Genomic DNA, 18,665 nt, shown 5'->3' on the forward strand with positions numbered 1-18,665 from the left:
AATTAAACTACCTCAATAATTTTTTTAGCTGGAATGTCAATAATTTTTCGAGATGGAATCTCAATAATTTTATGTCTCGGATTTCAAGTGTCACGTGTCAATATATGAGTAACTTTACAAATTTCTTGTCGATAAGGAATCTCAATAATTTTACGTCTTGGATTTCGAATGTCACGTGTCGATATGTAATTGGAAAAAAAATTTGTTAATGGCTGAGGTAGTTATAGGAAAAAAAAAATTATAATTTTTAAATGTCTTCTACCTCCATATAAGGCATTATGTTTGTTGCCCAGGACTTTACTGGAGTACACATTGCATGTATCCGGGATGCCTTGAAGCAGCTTGGAAAGGATCCTAACAAGATAAATCCACTGGTTTGTAATTTCTCTCAACCATGCACATCACAAACTTCTTGAGTAGTTCAATATCGATAGATAGCTATAATCGTGAAAGGAAATGCAGTGTACTACATTACTTTTTTCGGTTGTCTTTTGAGGTTACAATTTGTGATTTTGAAATTATTTAGTGGTTAGCTTCATGGGATTTGACATAACATCTTCATCAGGTTCCGGTAGATCTTGTCGTTGATCATTCAGTCCAGGTTGATGTAGCAAGAACTGAAAATGCACTAAGGGAAAATATGGAACTTGAATTTGAGAGGAATAAAGAGAGATTTGCTTTCCTCAAATGGGGAGCATCTGCTTTTCATAACATGCTCGTTGTACCTCCCGGTTGTGGAATTGTCCATCAGGTAAAGAAATTGGTTGTATGGCATGAATAATTGGTCATTTGGCTACCCACTAGCTGATGTTATTAATTTTTAACCTCTTAGGTTAGTTGTTGAGGTGCGATTATTAGGGCTTTCTAGTTGCTGAGTGTAAATTTCTGGCAAAATGCACTTATGGGAGGTATAACATGCCAATTTTCACTTTATTATGATTTTGCAGGTTAATTTGGAATTCCTTGGAAGGGTTGTTTTTAACACCAATGGAATTCTATACCCTGACAGTGTGTTTGGTACTGATTCCCACACAACCATGATTGATGGATTAGGAGTTGCGGGCTGGGTTGTCGGTGGGATTGAAGCTGAGGCAGCCATGCTTGGTCAGGTAAAGTGTCCTAATTATGCTTTGTCTTTCCATCGCAGGTGTGTTGTCATAGATAAGTGTCTAATTTAACACATCTATCTAAAGGGTAGTGTATCTAGAACCGAACAGCGTTAAGTCTCGTATTCTTATAAATGCATTCACCTTCACTTTTTGGTTAGAATGTTTAATGTGAAAGTTAAATTACTCTCCTGGCTATGTCTTTCACACTGAAATTTCATATTTTCTAGCCCATATGCATGTTGTTGCCTGGTGTTGTTGGGTTCAAGCTTACTGGGAAACTGCGTGACGGTGTTACTGCTACAGATTTGGTTTTAACTGTCACACAAATGTTGAAGAAACAATGGTGTTGTTGGCAAGTTTGTTGAGTTCTACGGTAAGTCCAGTAATCATTAAGCTGAAGGTTATAGTTTTAGTTTCCATACATCGACATACACAGTAACTCATTTGCATATGCATGTAGGTGAAGGGATGGGTGAGTTATCACCTGCTGATAGGGCCACTGTTGCAAACATGTCTCCTGAATATGGAGCAACCATGGGCTTCTTCCCAGTAGGTAATGTTACATTGCAGTATCTTGAATTAACCGGGAGAAGTAATAAGACGGTGAAGCTCCTTCATGTTTCTTATGTTTATTATTTTTGTATATTTATTTTCATTCGTTTTTTAGTGCAAAAGTGATGGAAATAGTTTGTTTTTGTATTGAACTAGTATGATATAATGTGACCCTCGGCAATGGTACTCTTATGTATTAGATTGCGCGCAAACAAAATGTTTGTAGACTACAATGAGGTAAAGTTTCTGTTTCCTGTCAGTTTTGTCACCATGAATCCGATTTGAGATGGCTGCTTGGATCTAACTTCTAGGGGATTTGTAGCCAGCCTCGACAAGAAAGGGCATACACATCCTATCTGCAGTTGGACCTTGCAGATGTTGAACCCTGTGTTTCCGGACCAAAGCGGTATCTGTTGCATTCCACATATGTGTTCCATGAAATGAGACTTTGTATTCTGTAATTTTAATCCATTCCACTTATATATAGACCTCATGACCGAGTACCTTTGAAAGATGTGAAGGCAGACTGGCATGCAGGTTTAGATAAAAAAAGTTGGATTCAAGGTGAGTCCTGGCAACGTATCATGTAACATACTGTGACTTTTTTGGGTTTCGAGTCAGATTCTCTTTCTATCTTCAAGTAGGCTGATTATTTGATCATTGTGGTTTATATATACCCAATCAAACAGTTGGTTCGTACAAAATTTGGCCTTGTAGTTCAGTCTATCCACTTTAATATAGCTAATTAGTTTCAAGTTCGTAGTTCTGGTCCTTGAATCTAAACTTTACTACCTTAGGTTCTAAATATATAGCTTAGCTTGGCTGTTTAGTGATCCACGCTGTTGTTTGTGTTCTTGCTGTCCATTGCAGGGGTTTGCTGTACCAAAGGAAGAACAAGGTAAAGTCGAAAAGTTTTCATTCCACGGACAACCTGCTGAGCTCAGGCATGGTAGCGTCGTCATTGCAGCAATTACAAGTTGCACAATCACATCCAATCCCACTGTCATGGTTGGAGTTGGACTTGTAGCAAAGAAAGCTAGTGAACTAGGTTTGGAGATTGGTTTTGACTTTGATATGTCGTTTCATTTGATGCCAATGGTAGAATTACAAAATCTTGATGCAGGACGAGTAATTTTATCTTACTTTCGCCCTTAAGTATTAAGGCTGTGGTGCATTATACATATGGATTTCTAACACAGTAATACGATGATGCGATTTTATACCAGGTACAGCCATGGATTAAAACAAGTCTTGCTCCTGGTTCTAGGGTTGTGACAGAATATCTGCTTCAGAGGTATGCCATGAAATGGTCGATCGTTTGGTTACCTAATAGTGTATGAAAGCCTAAACGTTGTGTCTGCTTGCAGTGGCCTGCTGAAGTACTTGAACCAGCTGGGTTTCAATGTTGTTGGCTACGGCTGCACCACATGTATTGGGAATTCTGGAGAACTTGATTAATCTGTTGCTTCAGCAATTTCTTCCGAGAATGGTATTAAGAATCTTAACTTACGCTTAAAGTTTCACTTATTCAGTGACTATTACTGCAAGTAATCTGCAAGGAGCTAGTGAATTTTAATTATATGTTGGCATATAAGATAATGTTTTGACAAAATATTTTATGATCTAAGCAGATTTTCAACCCCATGTTTTCCTCCAATAAATTGTATTGATGTACTACTTTTGATCTTTTGTTTCTGTCCGTGATTTTGTCGAGGATGGGATTTGATTTCTCAGGTTTCAGAGAACTTTGAGGCCCTTGATATCACCTTTTAGAGTCCTGTTTTCATTTTTTTCCCCTGATTTTCACTGCATGGTTGCCTTCTGCAGACATTGTTGCTGTAGCTGTTCTATCTGGAAACAGAAATTTCCAAGGCCGTAGTCACCGGCTGACAAGAACTAATTATCTTGCTTCCCCTCCTTTGGTTGTTGCCTATGCGCTTGCTGGCACGGTATGTGAAGAGCCTTTTTTGGGTATATACTAATATGGAAACAGCTTTATATATTATGTTTGTTGAGTACATCATTCTCTTCGGGCAAACAGCTGTATACGCTCCCCGCTACCCCACATCTCGGGAGAAAAAGTAAAATTAATGTCCTGTTCTTGTTAGTTTGTGGTAGAGGTTCTTAATTAACTCTAAATTCTTTCTAATCCCTCCAGGTTGACATTGATTTTGATACAGAGCCAGTTGGAATAGGGAAGGATGGGAAGAGTGTATACTTCAAGGATATATGGCCTAGTAATGAAGAAATTGCACAGGTGGAACGTTTACACTTCGATTTTGTATCACCGATACAAAGTTTTGAACAATTTGTCTAATGATTTGATCCGGTTGAAATGTTGACGTATGCGCATTTGTAGCTCGTTCAATCTAGTGTCTTACCTGACATGTTCAAGAGCATGTATGAGGGCATTACGAAGGGCAATCCTTTGTGGAACCAGCTCTCCGTTCCTTCTTCGACTCTTTTTCCTTGGGATGTGAACTCGACATACATTCATGAGCCCCCATACTTCAAGGACATGAGCAAGGCCCCGCCAGGTCCTCATGGCGTAAGGGATGCCTATTGTTTGCTAAACCTCGGTGACAGTATAATCACGGACCATATTTCTACATGTGGGAACATCCACAAGGACAGCCCTACTGCAAAGTATCTCCTTAAGGTTGGGGTGGGACGCAAAGATTTCAATTCCTACGGGAGTTGCCGAGGCAATGATGAGGTAATGACACGAGGAACGTTTGCCAACATCCGCATTGTGAACAAACTTTTGATGGTGAAGTCGGTCCAAAGACAATCCACATTCCAACAGGGGAGAAACTTCATGTTTACGACGCAGCAATGGTGAGCTCCATGATGTTTTGAATTCTCTACATCTTTTTATTTTTATCTTTTCTTATTGCCGAAGACTCAGGTCGGCATTCATATGCAGAAGTACAAGGCTGCTGAGCAGAGCACCATTGTGTCGGCTGGAGCAGATTATGGAAGCGGCAGCGCTCGAGATTGGGCTGCCAAGGGTCCAATGCTACAGGTGAGTTTCTCTTCCCTCCCTCCTCCCTCCTCCCTCTGAATGCTGTATTCCTTACAAGGACAGCTTGTGCATTAGGGAGTGAAAGCAGTCATTGCGAAAAGCTTTGAAAGAATTCATCGTAGTAATCTGGTAGGGATGGGAATCATTCCGCTCTCTTTCAAGCCAGGTGAGGATGCAGACACGCTTGGTCTAACCGGTCACAAGCGCTGCACAATAGAGCTTCCTCGTGACATTAGTGAGATAAAGCCTGGCCAGGATGTTAAGGTCACAACTGACAATGCAAAATCGTTTACACTGCACACTCCTGCTTCGACACAAAGGTACTTCACATGCTTCTGTGAATCCGGTTCATGTATAATCCCACTGAGAGTCATGTATCCGTGCCATCGGCTTTAGAACAATTGTAGAGGGCCGACCTTAAGGTTCAGTTGATCGTCGTTTGAGCGGCGTTTGAGGTTTGATGTCTCTGGTTGTGCAGGTTGAGTTAGCATATTTTGACCACGGCGGCATTCTTCCATACGTCATTCGAAACATGATTAAATAGCAAGCTTTTGAGCTTTTGGATCTGCAGCCTCTCTCGCCTATGAACTTGTCTCAGTTCAACTTTGGTTTTTTCTTTTTTGTTGGATACCATATTAACAGAATGAATGAATATTTATGTGTTAGTAACAGAATAAAGGCCAGAAATGTCAATTAGTCATTAGCACTGTTAATTTAATTTTTTTTTTCAAGTTTAGGGTGCTTTCAGAAGCACGTCTGAAAACCAATAATTTTTTGTCAGACGCTTGTCATGTGGTGAATTGGTTACATGAGATATGGACAAAACAGAGAAAATTTTGTGATGAAACACAAGCACACGAGAACGAGACGAGTTTTGACATAAAACAAGTCCCATGTAAGAAACAAATGTGACGAACATAAAGCTCCTGTGTTTCACACTCCAGGTTGTTGAACATCAAATTCTGATCAGCCTCAAAACTTCTAAACAACCTTAAAAGATTGCAGACTCTTCCGGTTCAGAATTTCCGGGGAAAAGCTTTTACGAAGAAACCTAGATACATCCAGTAAAAATAATCTGTACTTGAGAGTTCTACAGTTGTATCTGGAACGCAGATCCCTCCTGCCATGGTCGATGACGGAAGACGCGTTCCATTCTTCAGACTAGGTGAGGAAGACCAATACAAAAAGGATGATGAACAGAACCAGCAAAAATAGTATCATCATCAACTGGCCTTTCACACCAGCCTTCTTCATCACTGCAGCCACCTTCTTCTGCAAAAATCAGAAAAACGAAAAATCTTTTCATCTCATGTGGGATCATTAATTATATATTGCAGTCAATTAGCAAGCTGAAGAAAAAGCTAAACTCATTCCAGCGGACAGAATCTCTTTGGCAGGACAATCTATCAAGGAAACACAAACTCACCTGAACAAAATCAAGACGATTTGATGTACCATCCATTTCCGTGCCCAATTCTTCTATAATCTTCTCCTGAAGCACCAACAGGCTTCCAATTTAGCAAATGAACGAAGCAAGAATAACCCAGAAGTTCACCGGGGGGTGGGGCAGAAAGAGTTCATTTGTAAATAATAGATACAGGTTCAAGAAAAATGAATCAAAATGCTCATCTGTTTTCCCTTGCCCCCTTTCCATCAGACTATCCTAAGTTCATATGCGGTAGTCACAATACCAGGAAGGACAGTGACATACAAAATTCTTACCTGTGCGAGGAGCTCTTCATGAATAGTAAGTCCAACACCGCCAATTCTCTCCACACTTGCACTAAGTTCGTCCAACTCCTCATCCTGTTGCCTACAAGCATCAATTGATAGACATAAGATCAAAAGAAAGAGTTATACAGAAAACTGGCCAAAGGATTCGGGAAAGAAAAAAATTAAGCCCGTAGATGTAAGCATTTTTCACAACCCAGTGAAAGGGAGAAAAAGGAACAGGGGGAATTCGGATTTCACTTAGCAACATTTCATAATAGGTGCATAGAACTCCGTATAATAACAACAAAAAAGGTTTACAATCAAATTACAAGCTCGGATGGTTTGACCCAGAGAGAATCTTTATTCTTTCCTTTTAGAATATAAGTGTTCCATAATTTCAGTTATTCGATTCAATAAGACAATTCATTCCAGCTTATATAAAGAATGAAGAAGCACCTGCCAAACATTGAATTTTAACTGAGACTTCCCTAAGAATAGAATGATACCACGTATGTTTTCCACATAAGTGTCAATTGGATGCGGGTTGTGTTTGTGAGTTTGCAAAAAACAATAAATAGAAGTAAAAATCTTACTTTATGAGAAGCAATTGTCTATCTGATTCTGAGGTTATGAAGTCGTCGTTATGGTGCGCACCATACGGGTTGGACCTTTCTGTCTCCTGGGAATTCGCCACCCTCATTAGTTCTTGACGCATCCCATTCACACTAGTTCCAGAAGACTCCTTTCCAGCTTCGACTGCTTTCTTTAAAGAGCCCACCTGATAAACTATTTGATTAATTGAGGAGCTGCTATACAGTCATCCAAAGGCAAAAAGCAACCATGTAATATGCTGTATAAATACATAGCAGAAAATACCAAATAAAGGATCATTATGCAACAAAATATCCAAAAAACAAAGAAAAACTGAAACTACATTTCTGTTACAAAACCGCACACTCAGACTGCCGTCATGTAAAAGATGTAGGTAATCATTGTAAATCATAAAGACAAGGTTTGTTATGAACTTATGACAACACCACGGGTGACAAGGATTACAGATATGAGATCTTCACTGTCACTAAAATGTTCTAAAAGAGTACAGCTTAACAGATTATACATTTATACCTGAGCACGAGCAGTGCTTGTCCATCTCCTTCGTTTTTCAAGTTCTACTTCATCAATGCCATACCATGTAGGATCTCTAGCTGCTACGGAAATCGCTTTGTCCAACTCATCTACCTTCCTATCAAGAAAGCATCCTTTTAGTAGTTGCAAACAGAAGTTGAATTTCAAATTATTCTCAAAGTTTCGGGTTAGGTGATAAAAGAAAGGAATGAAAATACAAAACAAGAAAATTATTTAATTGTAAGCCCCAAGTCACCTTCTCTCTGACAAGGATAAAGTATTGGTCTGCAAAACTATTATTGGTTTACAGAGTTTTTAACGAATGCATAGAGATCAATAAAAATTGACAGAATAAAATATTTTTCTTAAAAACATGAAAATTTAAAGGAAACTTGAAGATTTGCTAAACCGATCTTTGATGCATCAAGTATATGACATGTAAAGTTAATTTAGCACGCACAACTAACCAGTATGAACCTAATGCTTCTACTACAATGTATAAACTATCTGAAGTCATTTAGTCCTCAATATTTAGCACATACAAACATAAAGAATGCATTGGATGTTTCGTCCCTTTGTGCACCAACCATGGAAATGATTTTTATTTTAACATATTTGATTAATGGATGGATACGGTAAAATAACCATTAGTTGCTAATATATCCTCATCTTCTATCTTTTCCATTTTTTCTTTTTAAATGAGTATTTGCAGCCTTGTTAACAAAATAAAATATGATCAATTCTTGGGCTCAATACCATAAAATCCCAATGACATACAGGTCTGAGGTGGTCAAGGGCAATTTTCTACAATAACAGATATTTTCCTTTGAGCTATGGAAATTGAAAACTACTCCATTTCTTTAATGATTTTGAGAAGCTATCTTGCTGACAAACCCATATTAGATGGTCGTAAGCCAGCCTATTTCAAAGCAGTAAATCATCCTTTCTTTTGTTTAACTGATCATAGTTTCAAGAGCACCAGCCCATTAAAAAGCAAATGATCCTCTTGACACCCACATCAACTTCCCATCTTCTATAGCACAAAATAACCAGTTTTTTTTAGCGAGAATGTAAATCAAAACCATGACCTATGGCCATTACAAAAAAATAAACTATTGTCATCACCAATCTACAACAGGCCACCCACATTGAGAATAAATTTTTAGCACACTGAAACTCAGTTGCAACATTTCAGTTGTTATTGACATGTTTATGGAAATTCAAAAAATACCACTAAAACTATAGTGTTACCAGCTATTTCTATTGGTTCATTCAGACATTCATGTGGTCACAATCCCAACTCCTGTGTCACAACTTTCTAATAATTATACCATGACAAACACCTACAATCTAATCTTTATAATAAAGACACACAGATAAAATTAAATCAAATGTGGTAATATTGGCGCACCTGCCATTCAATGCTTCCACAAGAAGCAAGCAGCTCCTTTGTGAGACGTACTTGCTCTCCATTATCAGATGAAATACGCTCCCATTGGTGAAAAGAAGACTGTAACTTATCAATCTATTCAAGCAGGAAATGTCACAGGCTGGATTAATTTCTACTCCCAAGCATAATGCCATGAAAACAAATTCCGCACATATAATGAGTACCAAATTCATCCGGGTTTGTGTGTGCGCGTGTGTGAGAGAAAGAGAGAGAAAGAGAGAGTGAGTCAAAAGCAGAAAGGTAATACTCCAAAGAAAGTAAAAGAGCCAACTAAAGGGGCACATTGAGCTGAAAACATGTATCAAACGAATTATATAAACTATACACCATTCCAGAAGCTTCCAAATGATTGAAGTGATTTGACAACTTACAGATTCTTGAATCTCCTCTTTCACAACATAGAATGGATCTTGAGCCGAAGGCATTGTGAACGAAACTAGTCTATCCTATGAGCATCCGAAAAAGAAACTTCCATTAGAAAAACCATATCCCTAACTGCAGCCTACGATGCATGGACATGGAGACGAGTATACGTCAAATTAACAAGAAGAATTGTTGTATGACCACAAGTGAATACGATACGACACGGGGATCGAAGGATACCACCGTGTCCTGCATCATAGACTGCAGCTAAACATGAGAATACATGTATATAGAAGCAACCAATTCAATTCTACTGAAAGATCCACTAAACAAATCAACTGAAAACAGAACATTCAGCAAGAGTTACTGAAAACGGTTTGGTCGGCCTTAGCTCCACTTCATTTTGATTAGCGTGAAATGAAATTCGATTTCCAAATATCCAAATGAGTTTTAAGTAAAACCCACCTGCACCTTTTTCTTCATTTTAAGTTTCAAGTTCAAAAATATTTGTAATTTGGCAAATTGAGTAATCCTTAATGTCATGAAAAATGAACAATCATCAATTGCCATCAATGCAACACTAATATTCCCACTAAATTACAATTACAAGTTAATCATACATGAACATAATCAAGTCCTACCACAAGCAGATTTAAACACGGAATTTTCTGACATCTCATCGTAATCTACGGAATTGGAGAATGAAAGTACAAATTACTTGGATAATTAGCTGAACTAGATCTACTTAAGCATATCATATGGATACTACTTGCTTAATCACATTAACAACTGATCACATCATCAAATCCAATTTTCACTTAAAATCAGTAACGAATCAGACCGAATCTCAGATTAAAATCACCCAAAAATTGAATAACCCGACTGATTTGCCGCATACCGAACACCTTATACAAATCAAAACTCTCGTCCGATGCACCAAAATTCCGATTTGAAACAACATCTAGACATAAGTATACATATGTATCTATGTAATGGGGTGAGGGAGAGGCTTACCTGTACGGACTGAACGGAGGAGCAGAGGGACTTGATCTGTGAGATCCTCGTCTGGACTAATGCACGGAAGCAGACGAAGAAGTTTCAGAAGACGAAGTTGAGAGAGAAACTGTTTGGGCTTCGGTTTTGGACATGCAATGGAACCGCTTTAATTTTTAATAAGCCCATATAGTTAGACATTCAAATAGAGAAGTGTTATTAGCACTCCAAAAATCTCATTATGCACTTCTCACAAGTGTATTTTTCTTTCCTAATATAGAAAGTTTGTAGTGTAGAATGAGATTTTTGAAGTGTTAATTACAATTCCCTTCAAATAACCTATACTATATTAACATATGTGTCGTTGAAACCAAATTCGTGTAGTCGCAAGAGGTGGAGATGCACAAATCTAAGTACCTATAAAAGAATAAATAACCGTGAGTAATCCCAAGACTGGGAGTGTACTGGTCAAAGACTCTAACTATCAAGTTAGTTAACTATATAAGACTCAGGCAATATCCAAGAAAATACGTATGCAAGAATTGTATTACTAGAGATGAAGCTAGAATGATGTATTTACTCCAGTCGAGCAGAGACATTTTAGAATAGTAGAATTCTTATTAAATCGGGAGAATCCCAAAGAATATATTGGAAATAGATATTGCTTTTTCTTAAAAGTATGATTACTTGTGGCGCACACCAATATTTTGATAGTTAGGACTCCAAGATTATAGAAAACATGATGATTCTTTGCTGAATTAGGTTTTCGTATCTTGCAGAACAAACATGACCAATCTTCAACCACTGCAATGGAAGTTAATGAATCCATTACCAAACTTCTAAAGTACGCATATTCTGATCAGTTTTATTTTGCCGCTGAAAATCATGGCTCCACACGTGTAAAATAAATAAATTTATAATTAAATGATATATGTCGGTTTGGTTAGGTCTGGTTTGATATGGTTATAGTTGCTTTTAAAATCTTTGACATTTTCTTGGTCAAAACCAAACCGAACAGGGTACGGCAAACCACGCTGAATCCGTGGTGGTAACTGATTTGAATTCCTGCGTGAGAGTGGCAAATGCGGCATCTTTATCGTTAGGAAGGAAGAAGGAGGAAGACGACGGCATTTTGGTGATCGAGAGAGGAGAAATGGCGAAGGGCCTGCAACAACTACAGGGACAAAACCTGCCACCGGATGTGGCCCATGTTGTCGATCAGCTGGAACGCCACTGCTTGGCTCCCGATGGTTCCCTCGGCTCCAAATCCGCATATTACGACCTCCAACTCGTACTCTCTCTCTCGCTCTCTCTCTAAATTTCCCTGCCCTTTTTGGATTCTGAGAAAATGTCGAATTTTACAGGCCAGGGAGGAAATGTGCAGGGAAAGAGTCCGTTACTTGGAAGCCATGGTAATTGAATTCTGCTTATTTCGGGGTTTGTTTTCTTTTCGAATTGTCGAAATTCAACTGGTTATTCTAATTTGACAGTGAATTTAAATTTAAGAGCTCTGATGTAGGCAATTTATGGTGAGGCAATTGCAATGGTGGAGGAGTATCAACAGGGATTGAAGCATTCTTCTGAGGCTGAGGTTCTGTATTTCACACACTGAATTAACTTTATCTGTTAAGGTTTTTTTTTTTTTTTTTTTTTTTTCAAATATGATAGACACTCAAAGTGAATCATCGATATCTTAAGCGTACGGTTAACTTGTTGGAGACTCCACACTACAGTGTTTGGTGTGTAGAATCTGTTCACCCCCTAAATTCGCCATGGGCATGGCGGGCATGCCGGGAATTTACTCGAACAAGGGAACTGGCGGGTGCGTGCGTACCACTACTAGATGCCGCTAGTAAACGGGATCTGAATGGTTGAGGTTGCGCCTGAGTTCAACTTCTAACCAAGAAATTATGTCATTGAGTGGGAGTGGCTCAAATCAAGGTTTTATAGAGATGTGAGAGAGCCCTTTGCTAAGAACAATGAACTCGCCCAAAAGAAACTTCACTGCCAGCTTGCATGTGAAATGATATTAAAAAGGGCAACTTGTACTTCCACCACATGTCTCCACCACTTGCAATAAACTAATAATTAAAAGAAGCAAGTTGGCTTCTTTCACCGGATGCCCACTTTCATGTCCGTATTTGGCCTTCCAATCCATTTGCAATGAGAAAGCATGCAATTCTTTTGATTAAACAAAGCTCTTGGCAAACCTCCACCACCCAAACAAAAGGGAAAAACAATATTATAACGTCAAACTACCTCACTTGCAGCCAAATATCTTTCCAAGTTAGTCTTTTTGCACAATCATCCTCCAAATGCCATATTTAGCCGGAATAGGCACATTTTAGGTGCAAACAGAATCAAAGGGTGAATAATATGGTTCCCAATTTGACACCTTGCATAGGACTTAGGAGTTGTATGTTTCTTTTCTACTTGTTCCGTTTGAAGGAGAAACTGGTAGAATACAAAAGCGTGGTTAATTTAAAATGGGAACGATAGGCAATATTTAAGTAACTATGCAATGTTACCAGTTGAGAATTAGTATTCTGTGGAAGGTGTTTGTTCTTTTATTTATCCATTATCTGAACAGAACATACGACGATGATACTCAAATCTAGTGTGCCCTTAGTATTTATTCTGCATATGAGCCATTTAAGTTGTCTGAAACTGATGAGTGTGGGATCTTCATGAGGTGTCAGCTGTACGAGACATTAGAGCATCGTATGACCATTGCAGAAGCGGCCCAAAGGTCTAGGCTTCCTCTTGTCTCAAAAGATGGTGAGGTTCATGAGGAAGAGATTGAAAAATGCAGTATAATGTCACGGAGTTCCCTTGATAGTACTTGTACCGGTGTTACAATCAGCTCAAGTTCCAACTCCACAAATTATACTGCAAGCAACAGTCTTTCTTTTAGTGCTACTGATATTGTGGAACCTGGACTTGGTGGTGTACCCAATCGCTTTCTTGGAATTACACCTGCTTATTTATGGCAAACACAGCTCCAGCAATCTCCCTTTTGTGTGGTATGGTCACCATGGTTCTAGCATGCAAACAGTTGTCGTTCTTTTTTCATTATTCATTTATATCTACGCTTTTCTTTCTATGGCTGCAACTTAACATTTTTCTTGTTGAATCTGTTAATTTTGCTATATATAATTCGTTAATATGAAGAAATAACCTTGGTAGATCTGCCCCTTATTAATGGAATCATTGAGATTCATCTGTGATGTCTCAACTACAGGATATGAAAGAATACCAGTTGTGTCTTTCCCGTGAGATTGAGGCTCGGTTGGAAGAAAAATGTGACAAGTTAGCTGATGCATTAGTAATTGATAACATTGGTCTCTCTCTCCTCTCTCTCTCTCTCTCTCTCTCTCTCAAATGTAATTTTGTCAATCTGCTGTTCCAAGTTCCAAGTCATTTTCATTTCCACCTTATTCATTATGGGAAAGGATACCCACATTGAATCTTACTAATGCAATATTTGATCATATGATAGGGGTCCATGGGCTGATCAAGCTTACGAATATCTTGAAAATATAATACACTAAGGTTCATTTGGTAACTAGGATTGCATTGGAGAGGATAACTCATAAAATCCAAGGTACGTTGAAGGTGGAGGTAAATGATTTCTTTTATTTTGGAGGGCATTAGAAGCGAGAATAGACATGAAGGAAACTTATCCACTCTAATTTTACCATTTGTCAGGATTGGAAGGGATAAGTTCCCCTTATGTCTAATCCCCTCAAAATGAAAAATCATTCAGCTCTACCTCCAACATACCGTGAATTTTTATGAGTTATCCACTCCAATCCAATCCTAGTCAGTAAACGAGCCCTGAACAATTTTTTTTGAAGTGGATAATGCATACTGATATACTTAGCCCGTAATTATGACAAATGCTATAACCATTATGCAATTCATATATAGTACACAATGGTTATACACAGAATTCATTCCACTGCTTGGTTGCTGCAGATTCATCACCCCTGCATGAAACTTCAAGTTCTCAGCTTCCAGAAAGGTTTGGATTACTCTCCTTAAGTAGGTTTTATCTTGATACATCCCCTTTCACATGGAGCAAGATTCTTGCTACCGATGTTTGGCAGTTTTATTTGACATGTAATCTGGTAGATAACAGTGACTAGTTGTCATCAAACATGAAGGATTGTCCATTTCTTAAGATCATTGACAGCCTCATTTTTGACACCGCTAACTCTAATTATTGCAAGTGATTAGAATTTTCAATTATTTTCTGCACCCCTCTCAAGTGTAGTGCACCCATAAACCACTGCTTTTTGGTGCTTATATAAATTTCTGGAACTACTGTTCTAAATGATTATGTGATGCTGTGATCTAATATTAATTCCACTTTTCTCATGATTGTATCAGGGTAAAGTTGATAACTGAGGAGATAGAAAGGGAGGAAGAGGCTTTGCAGGAAGATCTATATTCTGCAGATAGAAAATTTTCTGAATACTATAACGTATGAAAATAAAATATATATGTTTTCGTTCCTGAAATCTATACTGGCTAATTTTGTCTGTGAGGTTTTGTGACAAAGTGTTTTTACGCGCACTAGGTCTTAGAGCAGATACTGGGAGTTCTCGTCAAGTTAATCAAAGATTTGAAGTTGCACCATCAACACAATTATGTAAGCTTCTAACGTTTGTGATGGTTAATGTGATTTCAGCAATTAGATTTCCGAATATGCACTTAACATTTTTGTAAGTATCCTGTACATACGATTCTGCTTTTCTTGTGCTGAGCATTCTGCAACGTTTATTGTAAACAACGCTTTATAGGATGAACTACAAAAAACATGGCTGTGCAAAAGGTGTGTGACCATGAGCGCAAAACTGAGGTTCGTGGTTTTCTGTTTATTGTTTTCAAACAGAGAAACGAAAGTAGTGACTGCTGACTGAATATATTAGTCGATCTACATGATGAGTATAATATACCCGATCATATTTCAGGAAGCTGGAGTATGCTATCGTTGGTCAAACGTATACTAAGGAATCTGTACCAGCCCTACGTAAAATTAGGTACTTGTCGATTACATTGTAGAAAGTATGTGCGGCTTACTAGTTCAAGTTTCTTTGAATCATTTTGTTCATTACAGGAAGCATCTTACTGATGCTACGGAAGAAGCTTCGGTTACATATAATAAAGCGGTCTGTTCTTCTAATTCTCATCTGTTTCTCTTTTGTATCATCCTCCGACATGGTTCTTGATCATGAACTGATGTTTCATCGTTTTTTTACCAGGTTACGCGCCTTCATGAGTATCAGGGTGTCGATCCTCACTTCGATCAAATTGCAAGGCAGTACCGTGATATTGTAAAGGTCAAAAATAGCATTGCTCTGAGCTGTACTATCTGGTTCCTCTGATAAAATCTCTGAGAACATCATTGCCGTGCAGAAACTGGAAAACATGAATTGGACGATCCACCAAGTTGAAATGGACCTGAAACGCCTCCCGGATCATCCGAACGCCTAGAACCAGCATGTTTCTTTCGCAGTTTTATTAACTTGAATTTTTCTATTTGTTGAAATCAGTTCGAACCCGATTTGTTCCAATAAACTTTGCCTGATTGGCGTACAAATGTAACTAGTACTCGGGGTTATTTTGCCCCAATTTTCACCCAACTCGAACCGTTTTTTTAGCTTCATAAACAGCTTTAGTGAATCAGATGAATGAATTGTGGCAATGACAAAAAATTAACATGAACGAATATGGATAGGTATAAGGGCCACAAGAAGGCATTAGATTCATGAATTGAAAAGATCAAGTACATACAAAGTCATATATGATCTCTTTTTTCAACAAATGGTATACAACGGGTTTGCTGTCACGTGGGATTCCGATCCAATAATACATTGTCGTGTTGAAAACCTTATGCATGCCACCGTTTCATTGGAATGGGACAACACAGTGGCGTTGCACCCATTCCATATAAGTCTTTCTCGATAAACATTATAAAGCGGTAAGTTCTTATGACAATATAGAATCAATCGTCTTCTCTTTCCGGAGGAGGACCGCATGGCAAAAGCATTTTCTGCACAACAAAGAAAAAAAATCAATTCAAAAATCATAAAGACAAGTATAACGGTTCGAAAATTTACAACAAAACATGCACACGCAAGTGCCACATAAACCAAATAGTTGAGTGGGATCAACTTGGCTTCTCGTTAGCACAAACTAACAAGGTCCAATTCATTAACTCAGGCATACATTATACATACCGTGAGCCTTAGAAGGCGTATCCGGCACCAATTTTTGACGTAATTTGATTTTCTAGAAGTTCAATACAAATTTGATGAGAAAGTTTAACATATAATTAATACTATATGTTTCGCTCTAGTTAGCCAAACTAGTTGATTAAGTGCTCATTCCAAAGAACTATTAGCACTGACTCCTTCAAGAGTTCTATATCATGATCTCACAGATAACACATGATTCAATAAAAGGTTGCGATCATTTCTGCCATGAAATCAGTGAAGGACAACCCTCGAATAAAAATCCTCACTCGATAAGCACATACATGAAAGTACACAACAATGACAATGTCACATGCATACAGATTACAGAGGCAAACCAGACATGGGACATTAATACTAGGAAGAAGTAACAATCCGATAAAACATAACCAGACTAACTGTAGGTAAAAATAAGTACAGAGAAACACCCAATTTATGTCCTCAAAGTCATAAAAGCAGCAAAGCAAGAGAGAACCTGCATAAAGTTGTAGCGTTCTCTTCCAATGGACTCATTCTCGGCAAGAGCAAAGTAAGCAAGCATTGGATAATGGCCAACATAGGATGCGTAGCTATCGCGTTGGATATTCACAGCCCATTCACTAGACATTCCAAAGGAAAAAGAATTTCAAAATTAACACATAACCCAATCAGAAATACAAAAGATTATTGCAATTTTTTATAAGAGGAAAGATATACTCACTATCTATTCATATCGGCGTGCCCGGTCCCAACATATTTAGCTTGAAGATGTTCAAGCTGGGAATTGATGTTGAACCTATCACTGGCCTGAGCCCAATACAAGAAAAACAAACAATTAGCATGCTCATTACTACTTTCAAGTATTAGAGCATCTCCAAGAGACTCTTTAAAACAACATTAGCTAACTATAGCAAAAACCCAACAAAACCTTACTTCAAGAGACTCTTTAAATGGCACTCTAACATAGTGAATAGTCACTCCATAAGAGAACAACAAGAACAAAGTTTTTTCCCACTAAGTGGGGTCGGCTATATAAATCCTAGAACGCCATTGAGCTTGGTTCTGTGTCACGTCTTCTCACTCCATAAGAGAAATAGAAAGAATTTTAGCTAAACATCAAAAAACTTTCAAAACTCTCAAACCATTCAACTCTCTCTCTTGAAAAGTAACAAAATATTAGGGCTTATTTGATATCCTTCTTGGATCCTATTTTTTTTATTTAAAAAATGACGAATGTAGCTAAATTAAAACTCATCAGTTTCAAAAACAAGTCCAAGAAGGGTATCAAATAACCCCTAGGTTTTTTTTTAGCACAAGCACAAACTATACTAAGGGGGAGGGGGGGCGTTGGAGAGTTGGAGAGTTAAGTTAAACTGGATAGCTAAAAAAGTTTTTCAACAGAGCAGCCAAACTAACAAAAAAATTGAATAGGCTCTTGGAGATGCTTAATACTGAAAATTAGAGTTCTACGTGATGAAATTAGGGTTCTACGCTGATTTTCTTTCTCTTCTCTATCAGGAAACTAGAAGAAAATTAGGGTTTTAACCAAGTACTTAGGCAAGAACTGGACCATAATATCGCAATTGAGATGAGAAATTAAAGTTTACATGTAGTTACCTGCATATTGGCAAACGAGAAGAAGCAACCACCTCAACTGAATCACGCTCACCGTTATGAAGACGACTCTGCAACTCCAAATGTAAACCCGCAAAACGTTGGGAAGTACACTTCGTTGTCTAACTTTGGTTGCCTTTATTGGCACCCCACTTCTAAATAAGTACACCCAACTAAATTTTTATTCACCTAAACTTCCAAATTTACCCTTTTCACCCACAGAAAAACTGGCCGTAGACACCAACTGACCTCCCCAACCCGTCTACCCAACCCACCACTCCACCGCCACTCGCCGGCGACGGCTCCAAGTTGCTGGCCAAAACCAATGAGTGACAGATAGGTGTGACGAGGACTGGGAGAGAGAACAAAAGAGCATCCAATTGGGTGATAGTTTAGGGGCTCAAATTACAGTTTACTCGTATTAAACTAATCAATTCAATGCATTGATATCACACTTAAATTTTCCTACCCACTATAAGAGT

The 18,665-nt window shown here is 38.2% G+C and overlaps 4 protein-coding genes across 10 annotated transcripts; 2 read left to right on the plus strand and 2 right to left on the minus strand.

The window, feature by feature from the left end:
* The first annotated feature begins 261 nt into the window (after positions 1 to 261).
* LOC103951452 (aconitate hydratase, cytoplasmic) lies at positions 262 to 5,399 on the plus strand. Its single transcript, XM_048573321.1, is given in 21 exon segments — positions 262 to 374; positions 566 to 751; positions 948 to 1,109; positions 1,337 to 1,447; positions 1,449 to 1,482; positions 1,570 to 1,728; positions 1,858 to 1,898; positions 1,988 to 2,067; positions 2,149 to 2,215; positions 2,217 to 2,225; positions 2,532 to 2,717; positions 2,888 to 2,955; positions 3,029 to 3,150; positions 3,489 to 3,610; positions 3,820 to 3,918; positions 4,021 to 4,426; positions 4,429 to 4,499; positions 4,588 to 4,686; positions 4,762 to 4,992; positions 4,995 to 5,006; positions 5,165 to 5,399. Coding segments are annotated over 21 exon segments (2,427 nt in total). The 5' UTR covers positions 262 to 278; the 3' UTR covers positions 5,231 to 5,399.
* Positions 5,400 to 5,558: 159 nt separating this feature from the next.
* On the minus strand, positions 5,559 to 10,504 carry LOC103951361 (syntaxin-61). Of its 5 annotated transcripts, none has more exons than XM_009362714.3 (8): positions 10,352 to 10,504; positions 9,346 to 9,420; positions 8,936 to 9,049; positions 7,525 to 7,638; positions 6,993 to 7,177; positions 6,409 to 6,499; positions 6,113 to 6,178; positions 5,559 to 5,958 (listed from the first exon to the last, which is right to left on the minus strand). In XM_009362714.3, exons 2-8 carry the CDS (start codon positions 9,397 to 9,399, stop codon positions 5,848 to 5,850), a joined length of 735 nt encoding a protein of 244 aa, XP_009360989.2. In that variant the 5' UTR covers positions 9,400 to 9,420; positions 10,352 to 10,504; the 3' UTR covers positions 5,559 to 5,847. The 5 variants fall into 5 exon arrangements, with proteins under 5 accessions (XP_009360989.2, XP_009360990.2, XP_009360991.2 ...); XM_009362715.3 differs by having other exon boundaries at positions 9,346 to 9,415; positions 10,352 to 10,489; XM_009362716.2 differs by having other exon boundaries at positions 7,525 to 7,642; positions 9,346 to 9,415; positions 10,352 to 10,462.
* Positions 10,505 to 11,295: 791 nt separating this feature from the next.
* Positions 11,296 to 16,001, plus strand: LOC103951362 (AUGMIN subunit 4). Of its 3 annotated transcripts, none has more exons than XM_048573283.1 (13): positions 11,296 to 11,621; positions 11,695 to 11,742; positions 11,850 to 11,921; positions 13,024 to 13,353; positions 13,572 to 13,671; positions 14,309 to 14,378; positions 14,723 to 14,816; positions 14,913 to 14,984; positions 15,136 to 15,194; positions 15,307 to 15,375; positions 15,453 to 15,504; positions 15,598 to 15,675; positions 15,752 to 16,001. In XM_048573283.1, the coding sequence occupies exons 1-13, from the start codon at positions 11,484 to 11,486 to the stop codon at positions 15,827 to 15,829; spliced, it is 1,260 nt and encodes a 419-aa protein (XP_048429240.1). In that variant the 5' UTR covers positions 11,296 to 11,483; the 3' UTR covers positions 15,830 to 16,001. The 3 variants fall into 3 exon arrangements, with proteins under 3 accessions (XP_048429240.1, XP_048429241.1, XP_048429242.1); XM_048573284.1 differs by having other exon boundaries at positions 13,030 to 13,353; XM_048573285.1 differs by lacking the exon at positions 13,024 to 13,353.
* A 69-nt stretch (positions 16,002 to 16,070) lies between these two features.
* Positions 16,071 to 18,344, minus strand: LOC103951364 (uncharacterized protein At4g14342). The gene is made up of 4 exons (XM_009362719.3): positions 18,187 to 18,344; positions 17,291 to 17,376; positions 17,066 to 17,189; positions 16,071 to 16,388 (listed from the first exon to the last, which is right to left on the minus strand). The coding sequence occupies exons 1-4, from the start codon at positions 18,190 to 18,192 to the stop codon at positions 16,341 to 16,343; spliced, it is 264 nt and encodes an 87-aa protein (XP_009360994.1). The 5' UTR covers positions 18,193 to 18,344; the 3' UTR covers positions 16,071 to 16,340.
* Positions 18,345 to 18,665: the final 321 nt, after the last annotated feature.

The sequence above is a fragment of a genome, unplaced genomic scaffold (genome assembly GCF_019419815.1).
Source record: "Pyrus x bretschneideri cultivar Hongxiangsu unplaced genomic scaffold, Pyrus_bretschneideri_v1 Contig66, whole genome shotgun sequence".
NCBI lineage: Eukaryota > Viridiplantae > Streptophyta > Magnoliopsida > Rosales > Rosaceae > Pyrus > Pyrus x bretschneideri.